The sequence below is a fragment of the Erithacus rubecula genome, assembly GCF_903797595.1.
Source record: "Erithacus rubecula genome assembly, chromosome: 4".
Classification (NCBI taxonomy): Eukaryota; Metazoa; Chordata; class Aves; order Passeriformes; family Muscicapidae; genus Erithacus; species Erithacus rubecula.
This window is the reverse complement of record NC_136686.1, coordinates 38,128,505-38,153,275: the sequence shown is the minus strand read 5'-3', so window position 1 is coordinate 38,153,275 and position 24,771 is coordinate 38,128,505. Positions and strand designations below refer to the sequence as shown.

The window sequence follows — 24,771 nt, the reverse complement described above, 5'->3', positions numbered from 1 at the left end:
TCACAATGGCTCATAAGCTTTAGGAAAGGACATTATCTGCTGCATGCTAGAAGATGCAGAAATGTCTTGCTCTTACTTTTACAAAACATGAAAACTGTCAGCCAGAGTTGCCAAATGCTGTCCTAAATGTGTCAGCACTCCTGCACCTCACAAGAAACTTTTTTTGCATTGGTCGAAAGAAATGCACATGAAAGTGGAAAATGTTTTTCTTTTCAGGGAAAAAAATCTGAAGTAGACTTGCTTACTTGACAGGTAGGAGATGTAAATAATTCGGGGTTTGAGAGAGAGGAACTTTTGCGAAGAAAATGAGATGTTTTCTGAGAACTCTAAGTAAAAGCTGTTTACTGAGAGTCTTAGAAAGCAAATGATTTTTAGTTTAGAAAGACAAAAGTACAGAATTGGCTGCTGGTAGAATGACTCTACTCTGTGATGTGAGATTATTGCCCAGGTCCCAGGAGTGGGCAGTTGACCTGGCTGCATCCTAATGGCTCCCTGGGGAAGTAAGCATCACCCTTTCTCATTCCCTCACTTTTCTTTTAGAAACTAATGAAAAAGGAAATCTGGTTGCATAAGAAATTGGGATGATCAGACCAAGAGAAGATGCTGAGGGTTTGTTGTGCCAGTATTTACAGGTAGATCTGAAAATATCATATAACCCTGATCCTTTAAAATACTCTGCCCAGTGAACAGCATTATGTAATTCTGTACCAAAATAATGTTCCTTGGAGAAAGAACTTTGAATTTATCCAGACATGATAGAGCAGTAATCTGTCTACAAATTCAAGTCCTATTTCTGTTTGAATGCCAGATGGGCTAACTTGAATGTCCTACTCATAGGCTAGGTTGTTGATCCACAGGTATGTAAGTGCAGCTCAGACAACTGATGTATAGGCTGAACTGGAATTAAAAAATTCTTGCACAGTCAAAAATAAAAATGTGAAAGAAACTGCTACAATGCAAGCTAAGCATTTCTCTGTGTTCCACCACCCTTATTTTATGCTCCAAATTAAAGACCCTAAAGCGTTGAGTTACAATATTTACCATTACATGAAACAATAAGATCAACATAACCATCTTATTTATTTGCTTTGCTATGAGGCTAAATCACAACAAAATAATAGTAAGAAAAAAATCCTGGTAATTTCAGGGGAAAGAGTATCTGTTCAGTTTTGTTGACACATCTAGGAACAGACTTCTGGAGTATAATTCCCATGATTCTGTGTGATTCTGTGATTCCCACAGTGTACAATTTTAGATACTATTTTGAGTTGGCTGCCTCTTGATGGAAAAAGAAGAATTCAATATTTCTTTAGAAGACAAAGAACATAAGAATGATTTCTTTTCATCTTTGCTGTGCTTCTTTGAATAGTGCCAATCTGCCTTGTATTAAAAGCTTAAACCTGGTGAAGAAACTTGTTGTTGCAATTTTACACAGCCACAGGTTCTGTAAACAAAACCAGGAAATACAATATTAGACCAAGAAATTAGCATCCCTCCCAGTTAACTTTGCAGTTTCTGAGCAAAGCCATGCATCTGATAGTCTTTTTTTCTTCCCATGTAATTGGCATATTGAATGAAAATCTATTTTCCCACTTCATCACAGTGTGGGAAAACAGGACAGAAGAAGATACGCAACTACACAATCACAGAAAAACAGTCTAGGAATTTGGATCAGCAAGATTTATGGTTCTAGACTGTTTAAAATCTACATAAGAGAAAATTTTAAAATACACTTTCCAGAGAACAAGATTTTGCATCTCTACCATATGGATGCAGCTTTAACATACATATTTCTGAAAGAAAAAGGAAAATGTAGGACCTTCTGCTGGGAAGAAAGTGCATTTCCATGGCTGTGAGAGCAGGATAAATTGAGGTAAAGCAAGGTAAAGTGTTGAATTGCTAAGATGTTTTCAGATTCTTTGGGAGGTAAGTTGGAATAAAGTATAAGTTTTATTTATATGAGAATGGAGAAGAACAAACAGCAACTCTTTTAAGACTCAGTTTCTAAGGACAAAAGGCCTGGGAAACACATGCCAAGGAGATCACAGCACTGCACAGACATTGTTCCTTCCACACCTTTCTAATCTGGGCCACCCATAGTGCTGGGGTGTCTCACATTCTAGAGTTCACTCATTTTATCGTTAGGATTCCTTGGACCACAAAGCCTACAGCTCCAGGGACACTAAGGTTGGAAAAGTGATGCTGAGGAAAGCATGCACCAACATTGCTTCTTTCACACATTCAAAACTTGAGCCATTCATGGTCCTGGGGGTCACATCCTCAGCTGCTGCTGTGGGGGTTAGGGTTAGTGTTCAGAGAAAAACAACACTGACAGCTCCAGGGATCTGGGCTTGCTAAAGTCATGCTAGTGTGCATGGCCCTGTGGCCACCTTTCTAATCTGGGCCACCCATAGTGTTGGTGACCTCTGCCTCACCTCCTCACAGCCATTAGGGTTAAGATAATGATTTGGGTTCAGAAAACTTCAAAGTCTATCGCTTTGGGGACACTGATTTAAATTTGGATTTGACTGGCCTGTCACTAGCTCCTATCTATGCATGTTCCATACTACAGACCAAAAGTTTTCTCTATGCAAGGGATATTTTACTTGCATTTATCTGAGCTTATAACTCATGGCTCGAACTTTGCAGCATGTCTCCAAATGCACAGAATCCCCTCATCTACTCTGCTCTGTCTTGGTGTTCAGACCCACCTCTTTAAATTGAACATCTGAATCTGCAGACTGGCTCATACCTGTGGGTGTCTATGATTTACTTCTGTCATCTCCAAGGGCTGGGAAAATGCTGTGTGCCACAACATTTCCCTAAACAGCACATTTGTTTGCAACATATCCTAGGTGAGCCAAACACCCAGGATCTTGGAAGGACAGTGCAGAAATCTGTTCCCCCCTCTACATGTATTTCTCAGAAACATACAACATGAGCTTGATACTTTCTGGAATAGTGCTGAAACCTGAGCCATCACTAAGCCTGGGCAAAGTCTGTTTGCAATCAAATTAAATGTCTCACCTCATCACTTCCTGGAAAGACCTAGAGTTCTGCAATCAGTCCTTTGTACTGGGAGGTCTGAATCTGTGTGTGACAGCCTTTATGGGTGAGAAATACAATTCTGGGTGTGGGATGCACTGCAGCCTTCAAGGTACTGGGCTAAACCTCTTAGATTACAATGTAGATAACAATGAGTGTGTGGTGATTCACAGACTACCATGTACTATTTCTTCTATTTAGCTAATATTTGCCAAAATAGCATTAGAAAAATATGATTTTTTTTTAACATAGCCTTTTCTATGAATTAAACTTATTTAGGATTGTGATCCTCTGTCAATAGTACAACATAACAATAGGCCTAAAACATAAAATCAGAAAAGTTCTCTGTATGAGAAAATCATCTCACTAGTTCAGCACACTCAATCTTATATCAAATATTGCATAAATAATATAACAATCTGATCATGTTATGGCAAACTGATGGATTTGCAATAGTGTTGGGGAATATATATGATAATGAAAATACTGTAGTTAGTGAGGGGAGTGGGAACAGTTCTGAGAATGTGCACCTTACATACAGTACCTGTAAACCTCCCTAGAAACTGTGAGGTGCCTACAGCATTGTGAGCCAATCAGGCAGTGGAGTGCCAAGAATGACTTGCAGGGGATTATTTGACATACCTCATCTACAAGGGGTTCTACTGCATCACATTTTGTAGTACTTGGGTAGGTGGCAGAATGGGAGGATGAATTTGAGGTACCAGATCAGAACAGAATTTACAAGTCCTGGTAGCCTGTGAGGACTTCATGGCAGGAGACTGGTTACTTTAATAAATGATAAAACAATTATTCTACTGTCAGTCATTCAGTGGGACAAAATAATAGATTTTATTTCTGTGAAAAGTACTACTCATTCACTTTTCCTTGCTCCTTTCTAATTCCCACTGACTAGAATAGATGTAAATGCAGTCCTAAGCTGTAACTACCCTGGAGTCTCAAACAGCAAATTTAACTCTTTCATTTTCCTTCATGGGAAAGAGGAAAGGTGCATGGCCTTTCCTTGAAACAGCTGATGATTTGCAGAGGTGTCTTCAAGAGAGCATAAAAGAAAACCAACACAGATGCCAAATGTTGTCTCTTTGCTTCTGCTTGGGATAGGAAAACTGATTTAAAACCGTAAATTTATTTGTTGTTTTTTTTCCCAAGGGAATAGAAGTCAGTTTGTTTACAGAACAGATTAGCTGTCTGCTGAGAACCATGCTTATAGGTCAGAGATGAGCTGTCCCTAGGGTGAAGAGGAGAGGGAGAGCTAATGGCAAGAGTTTGCAAAGTTCATGTTTGTGCTGCGGTCTTCTTCTATTACCAGTCATGACCCAAGGAATCAGGGATAGTTAGCTAATCTAATACTAACCATAAAAGACAAATTCAGCTAAAAAAAAAATCCAACCAAAACCAATAAACACAGTAGTGAGCTAAAAAGAGCAGGGCTTTTAGGTTTACTTAGATCTTCAGCTTCAAAAGCAGATGAATTCCTCTTGAAGTCTCATACTGATTTGGATGGTTTCCCTTAAGGCTCTTCACTCATGCAAGGGCCCTAAAAATAATATTGTCTCATAGCCCAAAGGGTGCTTCTGTTAAGAGGACATAACCATTTTGTTCCCATTGGCTCCTGCCTCAAATGTTTTAGTACTGCACCAGGACCCAGCGTCAGAGCTGGCAGTAGAAGGCAGAAGATAGTCTCAGACTGAGACTAGGACTGGCAGGTGCATCCCCAGAGTGTGAGATGCTCCAGAGGCAGCAGACCAGCCCCTAGCAATTCACTGAGTCCTCAGCTCAGTGCTGAGGACCAAGAAACTGCACTGATTTCTGTAACACAGCCTTGAAACACATTTAGCAGACTACTCACATCTGCTTCACCCCAATATTTGGCACACCTGGCACGGGGGAAATCAGTTTTCCCATGTGCACAACTGTCCATCTCTGAGTCTTCTCAGGGTGTCTGAGACTTGTCAGATGTTGCACCAATGGGTCCCTGGTTTGTATTGCCAGTCTGCACTGTAAAGAACACAAGGGGTATCTATTTATTCTCGTTAACAAAAGCAGCATGAGAGCATGGATGTCTCCAAATTCAAGGTTTTATGGTGTTTTTGTGCCAGCAGTGAAGTGACTTGCAGCCTGTTTCCCACTTACATCCCTCCCAGGCAGATAGCTGCAGGCTGTAAATTTCTATGTACCCCATGACTGATATACTTTAACTAAGAGATATTAATTTTTAATAGAAAAACTCCCTAAAAGTTCACACACATTCCTTTCCCAGTTTTTGACACATGCAATAAAAGTGCTTGCCTCATTCTTTATTTTGTCTTACCTTGGTCAAGTCATAAAATAGACAGAGTGTTCTTTTAAAAAATGGGAAATCATTTGGGGTCATCTAAAAATTTCTACTGAGTTTCAACTCTCAAGCACTTGTTTATCATTTGCCATTTATATCTTTTTTTTTGTGCACGCATTTTTATTTCTAGCTATAAATATCCTTACAGCAGGGAGTGGAGGGGAGTTCTGTAGTGGATTATGACTTGTTTTTAAGGCATTTGTAATTTGTCAAATATCGCTGGTCCAACTGAAACTACCAGACTGCTATTTCTAAAGGAAACTCACTTTTGAAAAATGTAAAGTAAGAAAATCCACCCTTCAATTTATGCATACAAAAACTTATTTAATTCAGCAATTTCTATACCAGTTTTTGCATTTTAAACCAAAGAGAAAAATGAAAGAGACTACTGACTTTAATGATATTGCAAAGATATGGTATGAATAGGAGTTACAATCTGGCCTAGAGGTAGAAAGACTGAGAGGTTTTATTTTATATTAAAATACTCTTCCTTTCTAATTGATCCACACTGAAAAGGTTATAGAGGAGCCCCATCCAGAGGGCAACAACCCTATGCCTTCCACTGGCAGATCCTTACAATACCCTCTGAGATTAGAGGAACACATAGGAAATTAAAAACTCCTTACACTTTGGGGTGTGATGCTTATTGCATTGCTTGTTAACAACAAAAAATTACATACTACAGAGTCTGAAAGGTACAGAAGCCTCTTTTATGGTCCTTGAAGAGGAAAACGTTATTTGAATCTCTCTTGTTTTGGAATGTGCAGAGTCAGGCTTTCAAAGCACTGTCTCTTCACCTGAGGCATACTGCAGTGAGCAACATGCAATGAGCAATGCTAAGGCTGCTATCAAAGTTATGCAGCACTCCATCTCTTCTGTCAATTTAAAAGAAATATCTAGGAATAAGAGTTTGACTGTGATCCAGCAGACTTTTAACAGAATTGCCTTTAGTGTACTTATTAGAGGGAATTTTTAAGGCAACCAAGAAAATTTATGAAGTAGGAATCTCCATATACACAGTCACAGGTTTTCCCAGGAGCCCAACCATTAAATGTCATTCATTTGACAAGAGATGCTCTAAATATTTTGCTGTACTGTAATAATAGTAATACTAATACTACAGCTAATATCAACTATAATTTTTGTTGTTATTATACTGCAAAGAAATACTATAATGGCAGAAAAATCCACTCAGAAGTTGTATCATGTGCATTAGTAAGCACTTGATGATTTCTCAGACTTGGTCCATGCCCAGAGGTTACTGAAAAAAAGGAGGATGCAGGACTGAATTCACAGAAGAGTTACTCCAGCTTTGGCAAGTTAATACTGCTTCTTCTCACTTTCTCAGAAATCAGGAGCATCCTCAGGGCAACCCAGTATTGAAAGAAGAGAGCAATAGCCTGTCAGAGTTCAATACTCCCTGACTGGATTCTTTTAGATATTCCACACATGGAAGGTGAAATGTTTAATTTCAAATGTGCTTATTTAAAGACAGTTGATGTTATGGGTGTTTCTGCTTTAGCAGAGTAATAGAAAATATATTGAAATCATAAAACCGCTGTAAGTTAGACTTAGCAAAACATGCACTGCAACTGCAATAAACAGTTTAATTGTGTGATTCCCATTATCCATCTCTATAATAAACTCACTACCATTACACTGGGCATCCCCAGTTGCTGCAAAGGAACTTATGAACTGAAAGCTGCACAAAACACTTTTGTTAGTTATCTAGTTTTTATACTCCATGTCAGGCTGAGCCATATAATCACTCCCCCATGCTCTTCAGGCTAAATCAGGGAGACATTTACACTCCTTTAATGAATTCAGTGAGAAACATTTACACTACCATTTGAGCCACTCAACTGTTCATAGCTGTTTATGTAAAACAAAGGTCATCCTCCTTTGCCAAGGAGTCCTGTTGCAAAGAGAACTTTGCAACAGTTGTGGTCAGTCACATCCTACACTATTCCTTGATCTTCATGACTACATCACTCTTGGCCATTTCCTCTGAGGCTTCTTCTGTAGGGATTTATTGGTCAGCCACACAGCCCAAAATCTTCCTGCCCCATCTCTTTCTCATTCCCAGATTCTTACCTTTTCAGTAACTTTAATTCTACAGTTGATGCAATTTAAAAAACTGCTTCCTAATATTTCCAGTCTGATTATACAATGAGAGAAGATTAAAGTTTGGAGCTACAGGACCAAAACTGTTCCAGCTTTCAGCAAAATCATAATATATATAGCCAAAATCAAAATCTGGCTTTTGTCTCCGCTGGATTGAACTAAATTTGACACAGAACAGCTGCAGTTTACTGGAAAGTCTGATGATAATGCATCTTTGTTACTTCTGAAGTCTAGAATGGTTGTAATCCTATTTTTGTGTAAGATTGGGTATAGCGCATCTGTTGCTGTTTTGACATTAGTTATACCTTCATTACCCTTGCTATTCAGAGGGCCAGCACAAAATTCAGATACTGTTCAAAAGTCCTTTACACTTCATTTCAAATATTTAGATTCCAAGTACCCAGCTCAATGGGATATAATGTCCAGCCCTGAGGGGTCAGCTGTCAACTTGCCACACCTTCCTGTGAGACCTGTGCCCAGAGAGAGACCCTCCTGAAGGCAGAATTGCTACATAATTGAATGTTGTGCTTTTTCCTCCTGCATCTCTACAAGGTCAATTTGTACTAAATTACTATGCTGCTAATTCACTGTGAGGTCTTATGGGAGGGAAAGGTGATTTTTATTTACAAAATCTCTGCACTGATTTTACTCATTCACATATTCATGAACATATGCACAGCAGCACTAAGACATGTATGTCAAGGCTTGCAAAGAAGAATTAATGCCAGTTTTGCCTTTGGTAGTGGGTGTTGTTTGGGATCTTTTGCCTCAGTATATCTTTTGTTTCTATCTTTTATTTCTATCTTTTGTTTCTATCTTTTGCTCAGTCAACTGAGCCCTCATAATTCTTGCTTTACTTATCTGATTATTTTATGGCTCCAGTCCTGTTCTTCATGTTCTTCTTACCTTATCTTTAGGTCAGTTTATTCCTCCTCTTGCTTTGAATGGAATCACAGACATAGAGTATTAATCTCACCTGTCCTTCTAAACTTTGTTCTGCTGTTTCATCTGCAACTTTCACACAAATATTTCAATCCAAAATCAACTTACGAATCCTCCTATTTCTGTAACAAATCTCAACAAATCTTACAAATGCTGCTGTGTCCTGCCCAGGACTGTGGTGAGCTGCCAGCTGCAGTGTGTCATCCTGCCACCTCATGCCAATGTTTCCTGGTGGATCCTGGCTGGTAGAGGGACCACGCAATACAGCTCTGCATGGTCATAAATTTCACTCCAAAAGCAACATCCTTGGCAAAGATCTAGACACTCATCAGTAGGAAGCAAGGAGAATTTCCATGATCCTTGAATGTCTCCTATAATCTCTTTTCTTTAATCCCCAATTGATTTAATATAGAAGACTCAGATTGATTAGTTATGAAATTGAACTCCCCACTAAGCACAAGGTAAACAAAATGTCATATGAAATCCCACCTGGATTCAGATGGATGAGAAAAGCACTGAAATTTAGTGATTAATTCCCAGCTGCAGCTGAGCAAAGGCTCATAAAAATGAATCATGTTGAAGCCAGCAAGTGAAATGCTGCATTTGAACATACACATGAATTCATTCAGCTCTTTGGTCAGGCCTGGCTAAAAGAATAAGTACAATAAAAAGTAACAGAGCAAATAGTATTCTTCAAAAGATTCTTTAAAGCATCTTTAAAAGATTTCCCTGAGGCAATCTAATTGGAAATGGAGAAGTCCCTAAAGGGAAGACTGCACTTTGCATCAATGCAGTTTTATCATGAGTGTCAGGGTTCAGTGGGTAAGAATCAAATTTGCTGCTGTCCTCCTGGAAGTTGCACAAGAGGCTGGCCTGCTGATTATATATTTACCCACTGCACCCCTTCAGATGACACTTATTCAAGCCCAACTCCAAGAAAAACTGAAAATAGCACATGTATCACATCCCTTTAATTCTTTGTCAGGTTGTCAAAACTGGAGTTTCCTTTTTGCCTAAGAGTGCACATCACAGAGGGAAGATAAGTTTGTCCTTGAAGTGCCAGCATTTTATAAAAAATAAACTCACCAGCCTCTAGGGAAAAGCACGTTTCTTCTCCCACTATTAAAGTTACAGAATTGCAGACATTTCCTTTTGTGACAAAGACTGTGATTTCTTATCCCCTCACTAGTGTTACTGCAGGTAAAAGGGTCCCCAGTTTCACAAGCAAGCCTCCTTCTTTATACAAATGCTTCCACTGGAAAGTGCTGAAATCAAGAAATGAGTCCTTTCTGATGGCAAACACAGTTTCACAAAAGATGAGAGGCAAATCAATTGAAGGTATGTTTGCATGGCTTCATTCTCAGAATCAATATCTCCAATATGCATAGTATTATGTAATTTACAGGTCAGATAAACATTGCATTATGCTTGGAAAATATTTCTGTAGAGTGGAAGAATTCTGTCATGCTTTGTACGTGATGGCAAGCAAGAAAAGTACTTCAAGTTAAGAAGATTAATAAAAAGACTGAGAATTAACAGTTTCAAATGCTCTTCATTGCAAATTAATTCAATTTTGAAAACTGAGTATCCTCTTTCTGTCATGTAATACCTATAAATCACAGTCTCATGAAAGTGCATTTTAAAATATTTATGTTTTATAACTGATTAATCCAAATGTTTGGAATATGTTATGAGTGTGTCTGCTAATTAGCAATATATTGGCTTGCTCTGTCTTTTTCACTGAAATGAAAGCTTGAGGATTTGCATATTTCCCAAATCCAGCTAACAAGCTCACAGAGAAGAATCTCAGCTATTGCATGTGCTACTCAAACAAACAAACAAAAAACTAAACAAAATAGAAAAGAATCCAGATAAACTCCTATTTACAGGACACTTTTATAGACCTATGTCTCCATGATCTGGTTTTTAATTATTGAAGAAGTTCAGCCCTATTTTTGGAAATGTTCCCATCCCAGCTAGCAGCACATGGAAAAAGATTTTAACCACTTGTCTCCTATAAGAGACCCAGTTTCTCTCCAGGCTCCTGCAGAGGCAAAGGCAAATGAGTACTCACACTGTTGGTCTGGAAGATCTCACTTGAACAGTGCAGGTAACCCCTGCCTGTGCCTTCCTCCTGGGTTCAGGAAGGACACAAGTGCAAGTGTCCCACTGGATTTCTTCACTCCCTTGTCTCCTTGCCTTCAGCAGGATTTAAAAACTGTAATGGAGAGACACACACAGGAACTCAATCATGTTAGTACATGCAGAGTTACTCTTGCCAAGCCAGTGTCTTACCAGTGAGAGCTGAGGTGGCTTCTGGGTGTCTGATTCATGCTCCCTGTTTTCCCTACACTCAAGGAAAACCTGGCCTCCCCACACAGGCCAAAAGGTATGTGGACTTTGAGGAACACAGTTTGTTTCTGTTTTTTACATGAACTTGACATCTCTGGTGGGAAAAGGCCATTTGTCATCAAAGAGGTCAAATCCGGGTTTTTTCCACTAAACCCTTATGTTGCTTTAACTTTCCTTTTAAACACTTGTGAAGGAAATATGACCAGAACCACTGAGTCACTTTTTGGGCTCATGCTGAAAACAGTCATCGATGGCATCCAGCTCAAACCATTTTACACTGATCATATTCTCAAAGATTTTATTATTAAATAGTTTCTTAGGGAAAACAGGACTTTACATGCAGTATGTGGCAGACATATCTAACATGCCACTCTCCTTTTCCTTATTATTTGGTTTTACTCCACATAATATTACCAAGAATTTTGGGTATTATCCTGGCTTTTTTCTCTCCATCCTGCCACAATTCTTTTATGTTGTTCATTGACCTTAGTGTGGTATTATCTGAGTGTCTTGAGAGTTCTTCCTAATTAGGGATTTTCTCACAAATCTACCTTTAAGGACAAAGGAGATGGAAAGGTTCAGCATGCACAGATGGGGCACACAGAGAGATTAGATGCAGAGATTTTTTGCCTCTTTATAAGGCCAGAGATATCATCTGGGTGTGAGGAGGTAAATTAATCTCTAGGCTCATTTTAGGTTTGGTCTTCCTTGTGACACAGCTAACAAAGGCACCCAGCTGGCAGAAGCTTAGCAATATGAGCCCCCTTGGTTAGTCATAGCATCATCAACTCTATCCAAAAGAATATGATGAAATTAGGTGTTAATATTTTGCAGTTGTCCTTAAAGAAAGTCAAATCTTGGACTAGTAACGTGGAGGTGTTCTGAGCTCTTTCAGTAAAACCTGTAGCACTTGTAGACAGACACGTGCACTGGTTTGAACTAGCTGTCTACCTGCATTAAAAACAATGGATAAATAGTTTTCTGGTCCATATGTCAATGGAGATAAGGGCAGTGTTCTTGATGTTCTCTGTATGATGACTCACTGGTCTCCAGAAATTAGTTTTATATTGGTCAAAAAAATAATCCCTCTTGCTCAGATGGGCCCACATGCACTGTAGGTACATCCACACAGATGAATTCCACCTTTGTGTACTCCAACTTAAAATGTCTGTATTGAGGTATTTGGGTCATAAATTTGGAAAGAAATGAGATTTTGTTGTTTAATTATGTTGTGCCTTACACTGTAATCTGTGAGACAGAATAGCAAGAACAATGATACATCTTAGGTTGAGAGTCAAGGTGTGATTCTTTATGGTTCTTTAGATCACCTCATCCCAATACAGCATATTTAAAATATAGTTTTTCAGAGGAATTGCCATAATAGATGAAACAAAACCCAACCCTCAAACAAGTAATACAACACAAAGACAGAACTCTCTCCTCACTTTCCATATTCTATTCAATTTAATAACATTACTAACTGATAAGTCCCAAATCTACCCCTTAAAAAAAAAAAAATTTGTAACCACAGCTTGGGATTCTTGAGCCCCTGATCATCAGCTTCATGGTGAATTAGGTTATCAGAGATGCATAACTAAATCCTTGCTCTTTCCTATTGAAAAAGACAAGTACAATTTGGTTTGAGAAATTAGATATATAGTCACAGATATGTATATTTTGCTTTTGTTTACTATTTACTGCATATAATTCCTTGTTGCCCTGACTGCCCTCACAATGTTTGGAGTATTGGAGATAATGGGATCACATAAGGAATGAAATCCACATGAATGCTGAAGTGTCTTACTGAACTCAACCCTTAGCTCTATGTCCCTACATGTAACACTTGGAATCTATTCCTTTGCTCCCATGGAAACCCTGAAATGTCTCACATTTAGAAAATATAATGGTGGCTATTTAATAATATTTACTTCTTCTCTGGCAGAGGATTATTCAGATTAATTGTGTAGAAAATTAGTCTGATGATTTGATTTCCTTATTTTTCGGATCTCAGCCAACAATAAAGTGAAATTGCTTTCTGTGGTTTCCTCTGAGGTGATGGACACATACATATTTCAGAGGGTGCATTTGTCTGTGCCTATCCCAGTGTGAAGATTTCTTTCTCTGCATTGCTCTGCCTGCTTTTCACTGACCCAGGACAGAGCATTAGTTATCCCAATTTTTTGTTTTTCTACACTATTTTGTACAGTTATCACTCTCAGAAAAACATTGGAGCAGTACCTAAGCAGGTTTCTCCTTTTGATAATAATGCTACAAAGTTACACGTGTCCTACCCTCCGGGTTCTTCATCTACTGCTTCTCACTTCCACATAATCTTCAACCAAGAGTTTTCTAAAATACTAGGAACATTGTTGCCTTTTAGCTTGAAGATTGATTAATTTATTATGGTATTTACCCTGACTATCACCTCTTTCCAAAAAGTGGAATAATATTTAGGCTCCTTCCTTTCTTCTCCCAGAAAACTGTGTCTGTTCATATTTCCCACAGGACATGTTTGTTTTGGGTGGCCAAGGCCCTGCAAGTCACATGGAATTCTTAAATTGGAGACATCATTGTCCTTTTTTTAAACACAGCCTGGTAGCCATCACAGCAGAGATACTTAGTAGATTTGTAAGGAGCTTCATGTAGTTACAGTTCCAGGAGACAAGGATCTTTTTCTAAATGCATAAAATAGATCTTAAAATTGAAAAATGGAAAGCATTTTGATACTTTCAAATAACCTTTGAGATCAGATGTTTTATTTGCTCTCTGAGTCACCAGTTCATCTCTCTCCCAATATTCACTGTGGGTTTTTTATTTGATAAGATCCACATTCCTCCCTCCAAAGGGACTTTGAAATTAATGTGCTTTAATGTCAGCTGTGTCTGCTGCCCCTGGGTCCCTGTCCCCGTTCCTGCTGCCATCATTACCAGAGTCAGGAGAGACTATGGCAGGGGAAATCACAGCAGAAACAGTGGGAGAGGCTGGGACAGGCACTGCCAGTCTCTGGTTACCTGTTCCACATCTTCCAGAACAGACTTTGTGCCCTGTACAGCCAATGTCAATTTTGTCCTGTTTTGCTACAAAGGTGTAAAAGCTGAGGGTCACCAACAGACTGTATTGTCAATGCCTTGCTTGAAAAGGAACATTGAACTTGTACATAGCACTTCTTAGCCATGTGCTCTGTAAAAATTCATGGAGAAAGATAATCATCATTACCCTGAACTGAGGATGGGTAACTCGGGCATCTTTTGCTTGCAGAGTGCTGAGAAAGTGCTCTGCCTCAAATGGTCCTCTTCCATCCACCCCACCAGGAAAAACAAATGTTGGAAATGAGAAAAGTACTGGGATTGTGCAAGAAATTCTTCCTTTACTGGAAGAATGTTCACCTATATCTAACAACATCTTGATCCACCTAGGACTAGAGAGACTTGCCAGTCTTCTCACTATGGAGCTAAGGAGAGCTTTGCACTCCTGATGATGCCTCTCAGCCTTGCTTTTCAGAAGAAATTCAGTAACCCAGTGGACTGCATCAAGAATTCAGCTGAAAATGTCCTTACGGAGAACTAAGGTTAATTTGCATGTAAACTGTTACTCTAAGCAAGTTTATACTAAGGCATGGCAAATCACAGAGCAGTTGTCCCAAAATAGTGATACAGTGTTAATTAACACTGAACTGGATGCAGGGCTTCCTGCAGGACCAGTGCTGGGAGAGGCAGACCTGGGCTGGCTGGCTCTGACAAGGCTCAGCAGGAGCTAGCTGTGATTGGTGTTTGCTTGCTTTTTGCATATCTGCACAAGCCATTCTGCATGACTTATCAGCTGGACCTACTCTTGTGTCAGGGACTGTCACCTGAACCAGCCAGGACTGCTCCCTGTGGAGCAGCTGTGACCTGGTCCTGGACCTTGAAACTTGTCCATTATTGATCCTATAATTCCTTTACCCAAGCAGCAAGTGATACATTTCCCAGTAAAGCCATTGCTTCAGCAGAACATAGAAAACTAGCTTGCAAGAGTAACTACAGCTCCAACTAGTGTCTTTCTGCCTCTCCAGCCTTCCATGTACACAAGGGACTGAAATGTATGCACACACATTTTTAGAAGAGGACACTGTATTTAATTACTCCTTTTTGTAGGTAAGGAACTCAGCCTGGGAGAACTCTGTAAGAGAGGTTACAATCTGCACAACTTGGAATTGGCCATAAGATTCTCTGCTTACAAAACTTTTGTATTTGAAGTACTGGGCACATATGAATTTGTGTCTTCTTGTAGATTTTGGTCTTGATGAGGTAATACAGGGGAAAAAACCCAACTTTTTTGTTTGCTTATTTTGTTTGTTTGGTTTGGTTTTCAGTGGGGTTTTTTTGGTTTTGTTTTGGGGTTTTTTTTTGTTGTTTTGGTTTTGGGGTTTTTTTGTTTTTGTTTTTGGCTTTTTTTTCTGGGCCAGAAATATCTTTGCCTGCAAATTTAAAAAGAAATTAATGGAAAGAAGCTTTTTGGCCTTAGGTTCCTATATAAATGAATAAAATCTTTTCCATCATCTGTATCATCTCCACTTTTGCCAGCTAATTGAATTTAAAATGCTTCGATTTTAGTAGCACCAGAACAAACAACAGAGTACAGACTCATCCATTCAATCATGTTTTACATTAGAAGACAATTCTTTGAAACAAAAATATCAAAATGACCCCTCTAGAACATGAATAAGTGCTCAGTTACATGTTTTAACAATACTAGCAGCACATAGTAGAAAGCTGATTGCATGTTCCCTCTTTACTGGTGTCCTTCATGCACTATGTATAATAGAAAAATATTTTAGTTTTGTTCACTCCTTAAAGCTTTTCATGGACAAAGGTTATTAAATGAAGGTGTTTTGAATTTTTTAAAATATATTTAGCATTACCAAATACATTTCTGGCCCTCCAAAATCTAGACAAGCAAAAAACCTTAAAATGCTTCTGATCAAACAAATATGTAGATTTATTAGAGCAAGTTTCCATGTTTTAAACTTGCAGTGGTTTCAATGTTTTTTGTTTCCTTCTATTACCACTACAGCACCCCCATGATAACCGAAAGTAGCTTTTATAAAATATCTCCACAGATGAACAATTTAAAAATATTGGCTGTATCTTCCAACATTACAATTATGGAAAAAAGTCAGTATTTACAAAAAAAAGTCTGGAAACCAGATATTGATAAATTGTGTTGTCAGTTTAATTACAGAAACTATAGGACACTCACAGGGGAAATTTATGCTGACAAGCCCCAAGTGTAAGCCTAGATTTTGTAGTGTATTTGAAAAAAAACCCAAATTTATACTTTGGGTCTGTTTGCTTTAAGACATATACTGGTCTGTACTCAGTTCATTTTTATTATCAACAATATTCTACACACATTTTTTCATTATCTTTTCTGTTTGAATTTAAAGTGTGATAGAAAAACCAATTATGCAAACATGAAAATTCTGTTAGTATAGCTAATTGGTTTTTAATACAGATTTCATGTACAAAGAAAGTAGTAGCACAAACAGAAAACTAGTCAAAGGATAGTGTACTTAATTTGGAACACTTGTAGTTTCAGTAACTGTGAATTACTTCCTTGCAAAATATACACAGTAGGCATAATGTGCACAAACACACACACAACATTACTGCATGCATTTTTTTGACTAAAAGATACCTTCAGGTTCACAAACCATCGTCCAGAGTTGGTGAGAGCTGTAGTCACATTTGTATATTAAAGGTGGTAAAAATATATTCTGTTAAATATAAGCTGTTCCACCACACTGTGCTCTGGGTCCTAGAGCTTTGAACAACAGCAAGCACAAGGGAAAAAGAGGATGGAACCAAGATTTTCTTTAATGATTTTTTTTTTCCTTTTAGGTATCATATTCTTTGCCCAGAATAATCAATGGGGAGCTTCTGGAGTGGTTTAAGATGATCTTATTCTGCATCTAAATCTCTTAATTTCTGCTACCATTATTGAGGCAAGCATGGGCACCATACTCAGTGAAAGCCATATGCAGTCTCCTCAAGGAATTAGAAAAGCAATCTTGTTTGTTAGGTTTAGGAAGAAAAAAGAAAAGAAAAGAAAAGAAAAGAAAAGAAAAGAAAAGAAAAGAAAAGAAAAGAAAAGAAAAGAAAAGAAAAGAAAAGAAAAGAAAAGAAAAGAAAAGAAAAAGAAAAGAAAAGAAAAGAAAAGAAAAGAAAAGAAAAGAAAAGAAAAGAAAAGAAAAGAAAAGAAAAGAAAAGAAAAAAAAAAAAAAAAAAAAGAAAAGAAAAGAAAAGAAAAGAAAAGAAAAGAGAAGAAAAGAGAAGAGAAGAGAAGAGAAGAGAAGAGAAGAGAAGAGAAGAGAAGAGAAGAGAAGAGAAGGAAAAAAGAAAAGAAAAGGAAAGAAAAGAGAAAAGAAAAAAGAAAAGAAAAGAAAAGAAAAGAAAAGAAAAGAAAAGAAAAGAAAAGAAAAGAAAAGAAAAGAAAAGAAAAGAAAAGAAAAGAAAAGAAAAGAAAAGAAAAGAAAAGAAAAGAAAAGAAAAGAAAAGAAAAGAAAGAAAGAAAAAGAAAGAGAGGAATAGAGGAATAGAGGAAGGAAGGAAGGAAAAGAAAGAAAGAAAGAAAGAAAGAAAGAAAGAAAGAAAGAAAGAAAGAAAGAAAGAAAGAAAGAAAGAAAGAAAGAAAGAAAGAAAGAAAGAAAGAAAGAAAGAAAGAGAAAGAAAGAAAGAAAGAAAGAAAGAAAGAAAGAAAGAAAGAAAGAAAGAAAGAAAGAAAGAAAGAAAGAAAGAAAGAAAGGAGAGAGAAAGAGAGAAGAAACAAGAAAAAGAAAAAGAAAAAGAAAAAGAAAAAGAAAAAGAAAAAGAAAAAGAAAAAGAAAAAGAAAAAGAAAAAGAAAAAGAAAAAGAAAAAGAAAGAAAGACCTGCTGCTGAGTTTCCATGCTTGTGTCAGCAGTCCTGCAGAGCCTGGAGGAGTACCTGGATTCCAGGATCTGGAAAGCTCAGGAAAACAGAGCAGACAGGAAGCTGTACTTCTCAAAGATATTCTCAAGACCTAAAAACTCAGCAAAACTTACTCAAGGATCTTCAAACCCAGTCTCAGTGTAAGAGGCAGGCTTCACAGAAAGATGTAATAGGATTGTTTACCATATAAATGAACTACAGTCAACTTAGCATGCATTGTACTGAGAACAAGCACACCTTGAATGCTTTGTAATCAGCAAATGTCTTATGATGACTTTTTATTGCAGTTCACTGACAATTTTTAAGACTATATTGTCATGAGCTGGTAATAAAAATTATAATATTAAAAAAAAGCCAACAACATTGACTATTTTTTTATGTTTCTAGCAGACTTGTACATTTGATTTTCAGATCTGTGTCTTGAAAAACCCTGGTTCTACAGTTCTTATCAAATGACTACACTCTCCTGAGCTCATGAGACTATTTGCTTGACAACCAAGCAATGTAGCTTGATCCTAGATGTTTTAGTGAATTAAAAAAACAAAATATGGCATTCCTACCAATAAAGCAAGTGGTTCTGATATTCATTATGAGTTTTCCTGGTGTAACTGTAATGGTGCTGAGCTAGTCATAGTATATCATACTTATTTATCAATATATTTTTAATGTTAGTTTAAAAATGGAAGTAGTTACAACAAGACACACACACACAAGAAAATGTGCTGTATAATTTCCATCAACAAGAAGGGAAGAGGAAATGTCACCCTAAAAATGAAACCCCACTAGACACATACAGATATCAACAGCACTAAAATTTTGACTTCAGAAGGGCTGTTAAATTTCAGTGTCTGAGAACTGCTAGACCTTTACAAGATGAAGCATTATGAGCGACTGAATTCCAACAACTCAAAGTCTGTCTAACCCCATTCCTTATCTGGACAGGCAAGACTTTTTTCCCAACTCATTTCTTTTAATGTTTAAGACTGAACTGTAATCTTGCTCATATCGTCTTCCTTCCCCATGACTTCATCAGACAATCATGAGAAGTTTTATGCATTAACATTACAGAGTGGAGTTACCCCAATACATGACAGCTCCATTATTTTTACTGTTTTAAACAGCAAGCAAACAATGTACTTAGTATTTTAGAAACAGACAAAAAATTAAAATAAATTCTATTTTAAAAAAATAATTGCTTTATTGTCGCTACACCTTCCTGATCAGCTGCCCAAATCCTAAATAACTTTCAGAAAATAATTTACATACTGCAGCATAGCTTATCAAGCAAGGTGGCACTTTTTGCCTCATGGCCATCTTAGTCATTCCCTGGTAATATGATGGTGCCCTGGACTGGCATGAAGTGCCACAACCTTCCCAAATGCTGTGACAGGACTGCAAGCCCTGCCAGCCCTGAGGTCTCCCTCACGTTGGAATGGGGATGAAGCTGCTGGATTTGGAGTGGGGCATCTCTCTCCATGTGTTCAGGCTGTGGGTTGGGCTTCTGTTGTTGGTGAAAGAAGTCTGTCGCCTGCTATTGCTGTTTGAATCTTCTTTACTCAGCGTTTGCTTTATTTTTTGGCAGCAAGGGAAGCTCTGTAGGCAGTCTTGGAGGAGGTGCCCACTGAAGAACATGTAGATCCACGGGTTACAGCAACTGTTCAGGCTGGCCAGCAGAGCTGTAACAGTTGTTGCAGTGTTTTCAGAATCTGGGGAGGGGAGAGAAAGCATCTGAATATCAAAAGAACATTTATACCACTCAGTCAATTGCTTCATTAACCATTGGATTTATTTTCCTGAATATTCGAGTTCTAAATGTTGTGTTGCAGCATTTGGAACAAATAATGAGAATATAATCAGTAAAGGTCTTATTTATGTAAGGCTGACACTGAAGTCAATGAGGATTTCTCTGAACAGACTTCAAAAAGCTGTGACAGAAAAAGTTACGGGGTAATCCATCCAAAATAAGGATTTAGTCACATTTCCACTGATGTGTATCCATGTGTTGATAAGCTCCTGCTTTAAATACTGAACAGTTTTTTCCAGACCCTGGGAGACAATGGCAAAGTTTCTACTGCTTCCAATAACACTGAATTTTGCTGCATATATTTGCATGCATGCTCAACAGACTGATTGGATTGTCCATCAAATCTGAATTTCAGAGGTTGAACAAATTTTCTTAAGGGAAAAATGGAACTTAGCACTACGGCAGGAAAAAACTTTGATGTTCTACCTTCAGTAACTAGTTAATAGTTATTACTATAAAAAATACTCTAAACATGTATTTAGTCTAATCAATTATCAGTGACTTTTCTTTTTAAATATTGAATCTTAAAAAAAGTATAATTACTGTGTTATGTAGTTCCGTAGATTTAAAGAATCTCTTCAAACAAACCTATCAAATACTCAACTGTTCAATTTGATATATTTCCTTTGAAGGAAAAAAAAAATAAACCTGTTTACTCCAAGCTTTTATTGCTCCACAGAGTTCTGCATTATAGACTTGACTTTAGTCCCGTATTCGAGGCAATCAACATCCTCACTGCAGTAAGTGATACTTTGGGGGTATTAAAAAAAATCAAGATATTATGGATTCTAACATTTTGATTTGCTTCTCTCTCATTATGAGGAAACAGAATATATGTCGCTATGCCGCCTGTCATTACCTGTGTGATGGCTTTTAAACTCACCAATTTTTTTTCAGCCATATTTAACAGTGGGACAGATATCTCTAAATTCTAAATTGCCACTGATTCATGAAAACTGGTGACTTGACTAATGGAGCTACTCAGAGGTGACTGCCTTGCTGAGAGGAAGGGTTCAGTGTGTGCTCAACCCTATTATTAGACAGCAGATACGGGAAAGAAGATGTAACAAATTCTCTCTTCATGTAACTGCTCCGACGTGTGTGTGTGCATGCTTCCCAACAACTAAACATTTCTGAAGTTTTCTAATCGGCAGCTTCAAACGGATGAAAATGTTGCTGGTTCAGATAACGGCAGCAAACACTCCGGATTCCACCCGCTCGTTTTGCCCGGGATAAGAAAAGGAGGGAACAGGCTGAGCCGAGCGCCGCGGCCGCCGCCGCTCCCGGGCCGCCAGCTCCGGGGCTACGAGCGGAGCCGGCGGGGCGGCCCGAGGGCGGCGGCGGCCGGGGCTGTCCCGTCTCCCCCGGGGCTGTCCCGTCTCCCCCGGGGCTGTCCCTTCTCCCCCGGGACTGTCCCTTCTCCCCCGGGGCTGTCCCTTGTCCCCCCAGAAGGGCGCTCCGCCGCTATTCCCCGGCGGGAGAGGGTCCGGTCCCGGGTTCGGGTCCAGGAGGGCGCCTCGGTCCCGCTCTCCGCTCCCGCTTCCCCCCGCTCGGCTCAGCCCAGCGCAGCGCTCCGGGGACAACCGGCTGAGCCCCGAACCCGTGCGGGGGACAAGCGGCGGCGTCACCTACCGACCCAGGGGAAGCGCTGGTCCCAGACGGACCACATCTGGATGGTGAAGAAGGGCGCCCAGCAAACGACGTACACCGAGACGATCACGAAGGTCATCTTGACGGTGCGGATCTTGGCGCGGGAGATGGTTTTGACGTTGCTGACACAAGGGGCGAGCAGCAGCCCCCGCCGCGGGCCACCATCATCACCCGCCCGCCGCCCGCCGCCCGCTGCCGCCTCCCCCGGGCGCGTCTTGCCCCGCACGTTGCGCCAGATGCGGTAGCAGATGAAGCCGTAGCAGACGATGAGGATGAGCACGGGCGCGATGAAGATGCCGCCGGTGATCCAAGTGATGTAGGCGCGGGGCCCCCAGGGCATGATGAAGTGCGCCCAGCAGTCGTAGACCTGCGAGCCGCGCTCCACTTCGCTGAGGGAGAAGATGAAGTACTGCGGGGTGCTGAGCAGCAGGCTGAGCGCCCAGGCCGCCGCGATCATCCCGTAGGAGCGCTTGGTGGGCTGCTGCAGCGTCTTCAGCGGGTGGCAGACGGCGATGTAGCGGTCGGCGGTCATGGCCACCAGCATGTACGCCGAGGCGAACATGCCGAAGACCTGCAGGTGCTTGACGACGCGGCAGAGCCCGTCGGGGCCGTGGAAGCGGTGGGTCACCTCCCAGCAGAGCTGGGGCAGCACCTGGAAGAAGGCTACCACCAGGTCGGCCAGGCTGAGGTGGCGGATGAAGAGGTGCATGCGGGACGCCTTGCGCGGCGTGCGCCGCAGCGCCAGCAGCACGCTGCCGTTCCCCACCACCGCCACCGCGAAGGTGACGGCCAGCACCGCGATCTCCAGCTTCGCCAGCTCCTCGTCCCGCCCGAAGGGGTCCCAGCCGCCCAGGCTGCCGTTCGGCGACCCCGACCACGCCTCGGGGCTGGGGCTGCTGTCGCCGCCGGGCTCGGCCGTCCGCCACCGGCTGCCATTCCCGGGCGAGGGCACGGCCCGGGGGGAGCCGGCGCCGCCGGCCAGGCGCATGGAGGGGCTGCGGTGGGGCCCGGCCCCCGCTCGTCCGCTCGCCCGCTCTCCCCTCTGGCAGCCTGGAGGGCCGGGCAGGGCGCCTTTATCCCCCCGGCCGCGGAGGCGAGGCGAGGGGAGGCGAGGGGAGGCGAGGGGAGGCGAGGGGAGCTCCCCGGCAGCGGCCGCCCAGCGCCTGACGCCAGCCCCCCTTCCCCGGCAGCCCCGCCACGGGAGCGGGGCCGCTCCGCCCCGACAGCGCTGCGCCGGGGAGCGGGCACAAACACACACACAGACACACACACAGGCACACAGACACACACACAGACACACACACAGACAGACACACAGACAGACACACACACACACAGACACACACACACACAGAGCCCTTCCCCGCCCCGGGAGCCCGGACCGGGAGCTCGGAACGGCGCCCGGAGAGCTCCTTCACGGGCCGGTAAAGCAGCGCTCATAATTGCGAGTAAAATTGCAGTAATCATTGAGAAGCAAATGGAGATGTCAGCATCAGGCTGCACACCCCGATCTGGCTTCTAGCCGAGGCAAAGCGACTTGTCGGTAAGAGGGGCTGCTTTGGTCCTGGGAGAGTCCGCCTGCAACTTTGGCGTTTCACTGTCATGCTGGGATCAACCCCAGAGAAGTAAATTTTTAGAAAAAACAGTGCAGAGTTTCAAAGCAACCTAATGTTTCTGAAGGTTTCAGGACTACATCTCAGACAACAAATGTCATCCAAGCCTTAGTGTAAGTCTAAACCACACGTTTCTGCAAGTACAAGTAAAATCTCCATATTTATTTGAGTTTCTAGCAGTGGGCTATTAGAATTCTTATTTTAAATAAGGTTTAGATGAAGAGTTTTCCTCCTCTTGGCAGAATGAATGGACTTGGTGAAAATTTCGGTCCCATTGTCATGATTTCACTGGAACCTGAATTTGACCCTTCATTTAGAATTCTTTCCTTCAGCTACACAAAAATGCATAAAATCACAACAAAGAAATACTGTGTTAGCTACCAGCCTCACTGTGTTTTAAATTAAATTCCCTAGGTCGCCTCATAGGTGGTTGCCATTAAATTCAGTTACAAAAAATGCATAATTTTACAGGGAGAAGAAAAAATGGGGAGGAATGAAAGATTAAATCTTACTTCTTTAATTAAAGAGGCATTTCCGAAATTTTTGACTCCAGGAGAGTTTTAAAGTTCAAAATACAAGATAATAGGCTTCTGAACATGTTAACATTGTGCAATGTTTTTTTTCCACTTTCTGGGCTTGTTAGCCCCTGAGAGGGTATGTGCACCCACCCCAGTCTGTCACTACCCTTCCTTTGCTTGGGGATCAGTGGCAGGAGTTTAGGACATCTGCTCCTACAGTGCAAGTAGTTGTCATGAATTTTCCAAGTAAAACTTCAAACCTTCCCAAAACCTGGAAATACAGACAATAAATGTGGCTATCCTAAGTTTCTAGAAAACTTATTTCTTTAAACTTTTGTTCCAAAACCTGATTTTTACAAACAGTTCAATGTATTATTCACAGGTTTGTGTCTATTTATTGTATAGGGAAACTGGGAAACTGGTATTATTACAAGTTTCAGATGAAATAGAAAGGGGAATTAAAGCTGCATATCACAAATCTCACACCACACCACTACCAAGGCTTCTTTCACATGCCTTGCCTGTCTCTGACATGCTTTACAGGAGTTTAATGTTACATAAGTGAACATCAGGAAACTCTGCTAACAGATTTTCTGCTGTGCAAATGATGCAAGGATCATAAAGTTCAATTCGCTGCTGAGTACGTCATCCATTAACAGAAGAGATGATATTCAGGTTTGACAGATATTTTTAGCAGGCAGATGGTAAGATAAAGGTGGTTGTATTAGTTCAGGGTACTGAGAGTTTGTCAAGCCCACATCAGCTCAGAAACACTCCTTTTCCAAGCCTTTGTTCCTCTGAATGGCATTTATAAGAATGATTCCAGAGCAAAGGGCTGGAGAGTTTTCTGAATATCATTGCACCAGGTTGTACCTAGTGATTACATGCAATGTTAAGCATGATATGGATAATCATTTTTACTGTGTTTTACTCCATCAGACAGAAATAATCTAGGGCTAGTCTTGCTGTATTTGTTTGTTTCATTTCCCATATTCGTCAAAATTGATGTTTTTATAGATAACATACCTAAAGAGGCTGTTACAAATTTCTTTGTTTGAACAAACCTAGTAAGTCAGTAGGGAATTTTATTTATATCTAGTAGTTAAAAAATACCTTCCAGACAAATTCATGACTCCTAAGGTTTCTATATTAGATTATTCAGCATCTAGTCTGATTTTGGTTGCTTAATCCTAAGAGTATTGATATTTTTCAAATTAATCAGTACTTGCAGAACATCCTTCCAAAGAGAAAAATTGCCACTGGGAAAGCTGACAGAAGAAATTAATATTTTTGCCCTGTGATTCACTTGGAGTTCAGGTTGGAGCTGAATTCTCAGTAAAGAAAATTGAAATTGCTGTTACAAGAAATCTTTATTTGTTCTCACTAGGCACACAGTTTTCTTATAGAACTAAGAATAGTAAG

At 40.3% G+C, this 24,771-nt stretch overlaps 1 protein-coding gene across 1 annotated transcript; it reads right to left on the bottom strand.

Moving 5' to 3' along the window:
* Positions 1 to 17,919: 17,919 nt before the first annotated feature.
* Positions 17,920 to 22,285, bottom strand: AVPR1A (arginine vasopressin receptor 1A). Its single transcript, XM_079304495.1, has 2 exons — positions 21,201 to 22,285; positions 17,920 to 19,470 (listed from the first exon to the last, which is right to left on the bottom strand). Exons 1-2 carry the CDS (start codon positions 22,204 to 22,206, stop codon positions 19,187 to 19,189), a joined length of 1,290 nt encoding a protein of 429 aa, XP_079160621.1. The 5' UTR covers positions 22,207 to 22,285; the 3' UTR covers positions 17,920 to 19,186.
* Between the last annotated feature and the right edge of the window lie 2,486 nt (positions 22,286 to 24,771).

Bases quoted from the DNA above. Each gene is read 5' to 3' on its own strand.
- AVPR1A (XM_079304495.1), bottom strand. From the start codon at position 22,206: ATGCGCCTGGCCGGCGGCGCCGGCTCCCCCCGGGCCGTGCCCTCGCCC. The intron at 19,471-21,200 runs GTAGGTGACGCC...TCCCCTCCCCAG, and splicing joins CCAGCGCTTCCCCTGGGTCG to ATTCTGAAAACACTGCAACA.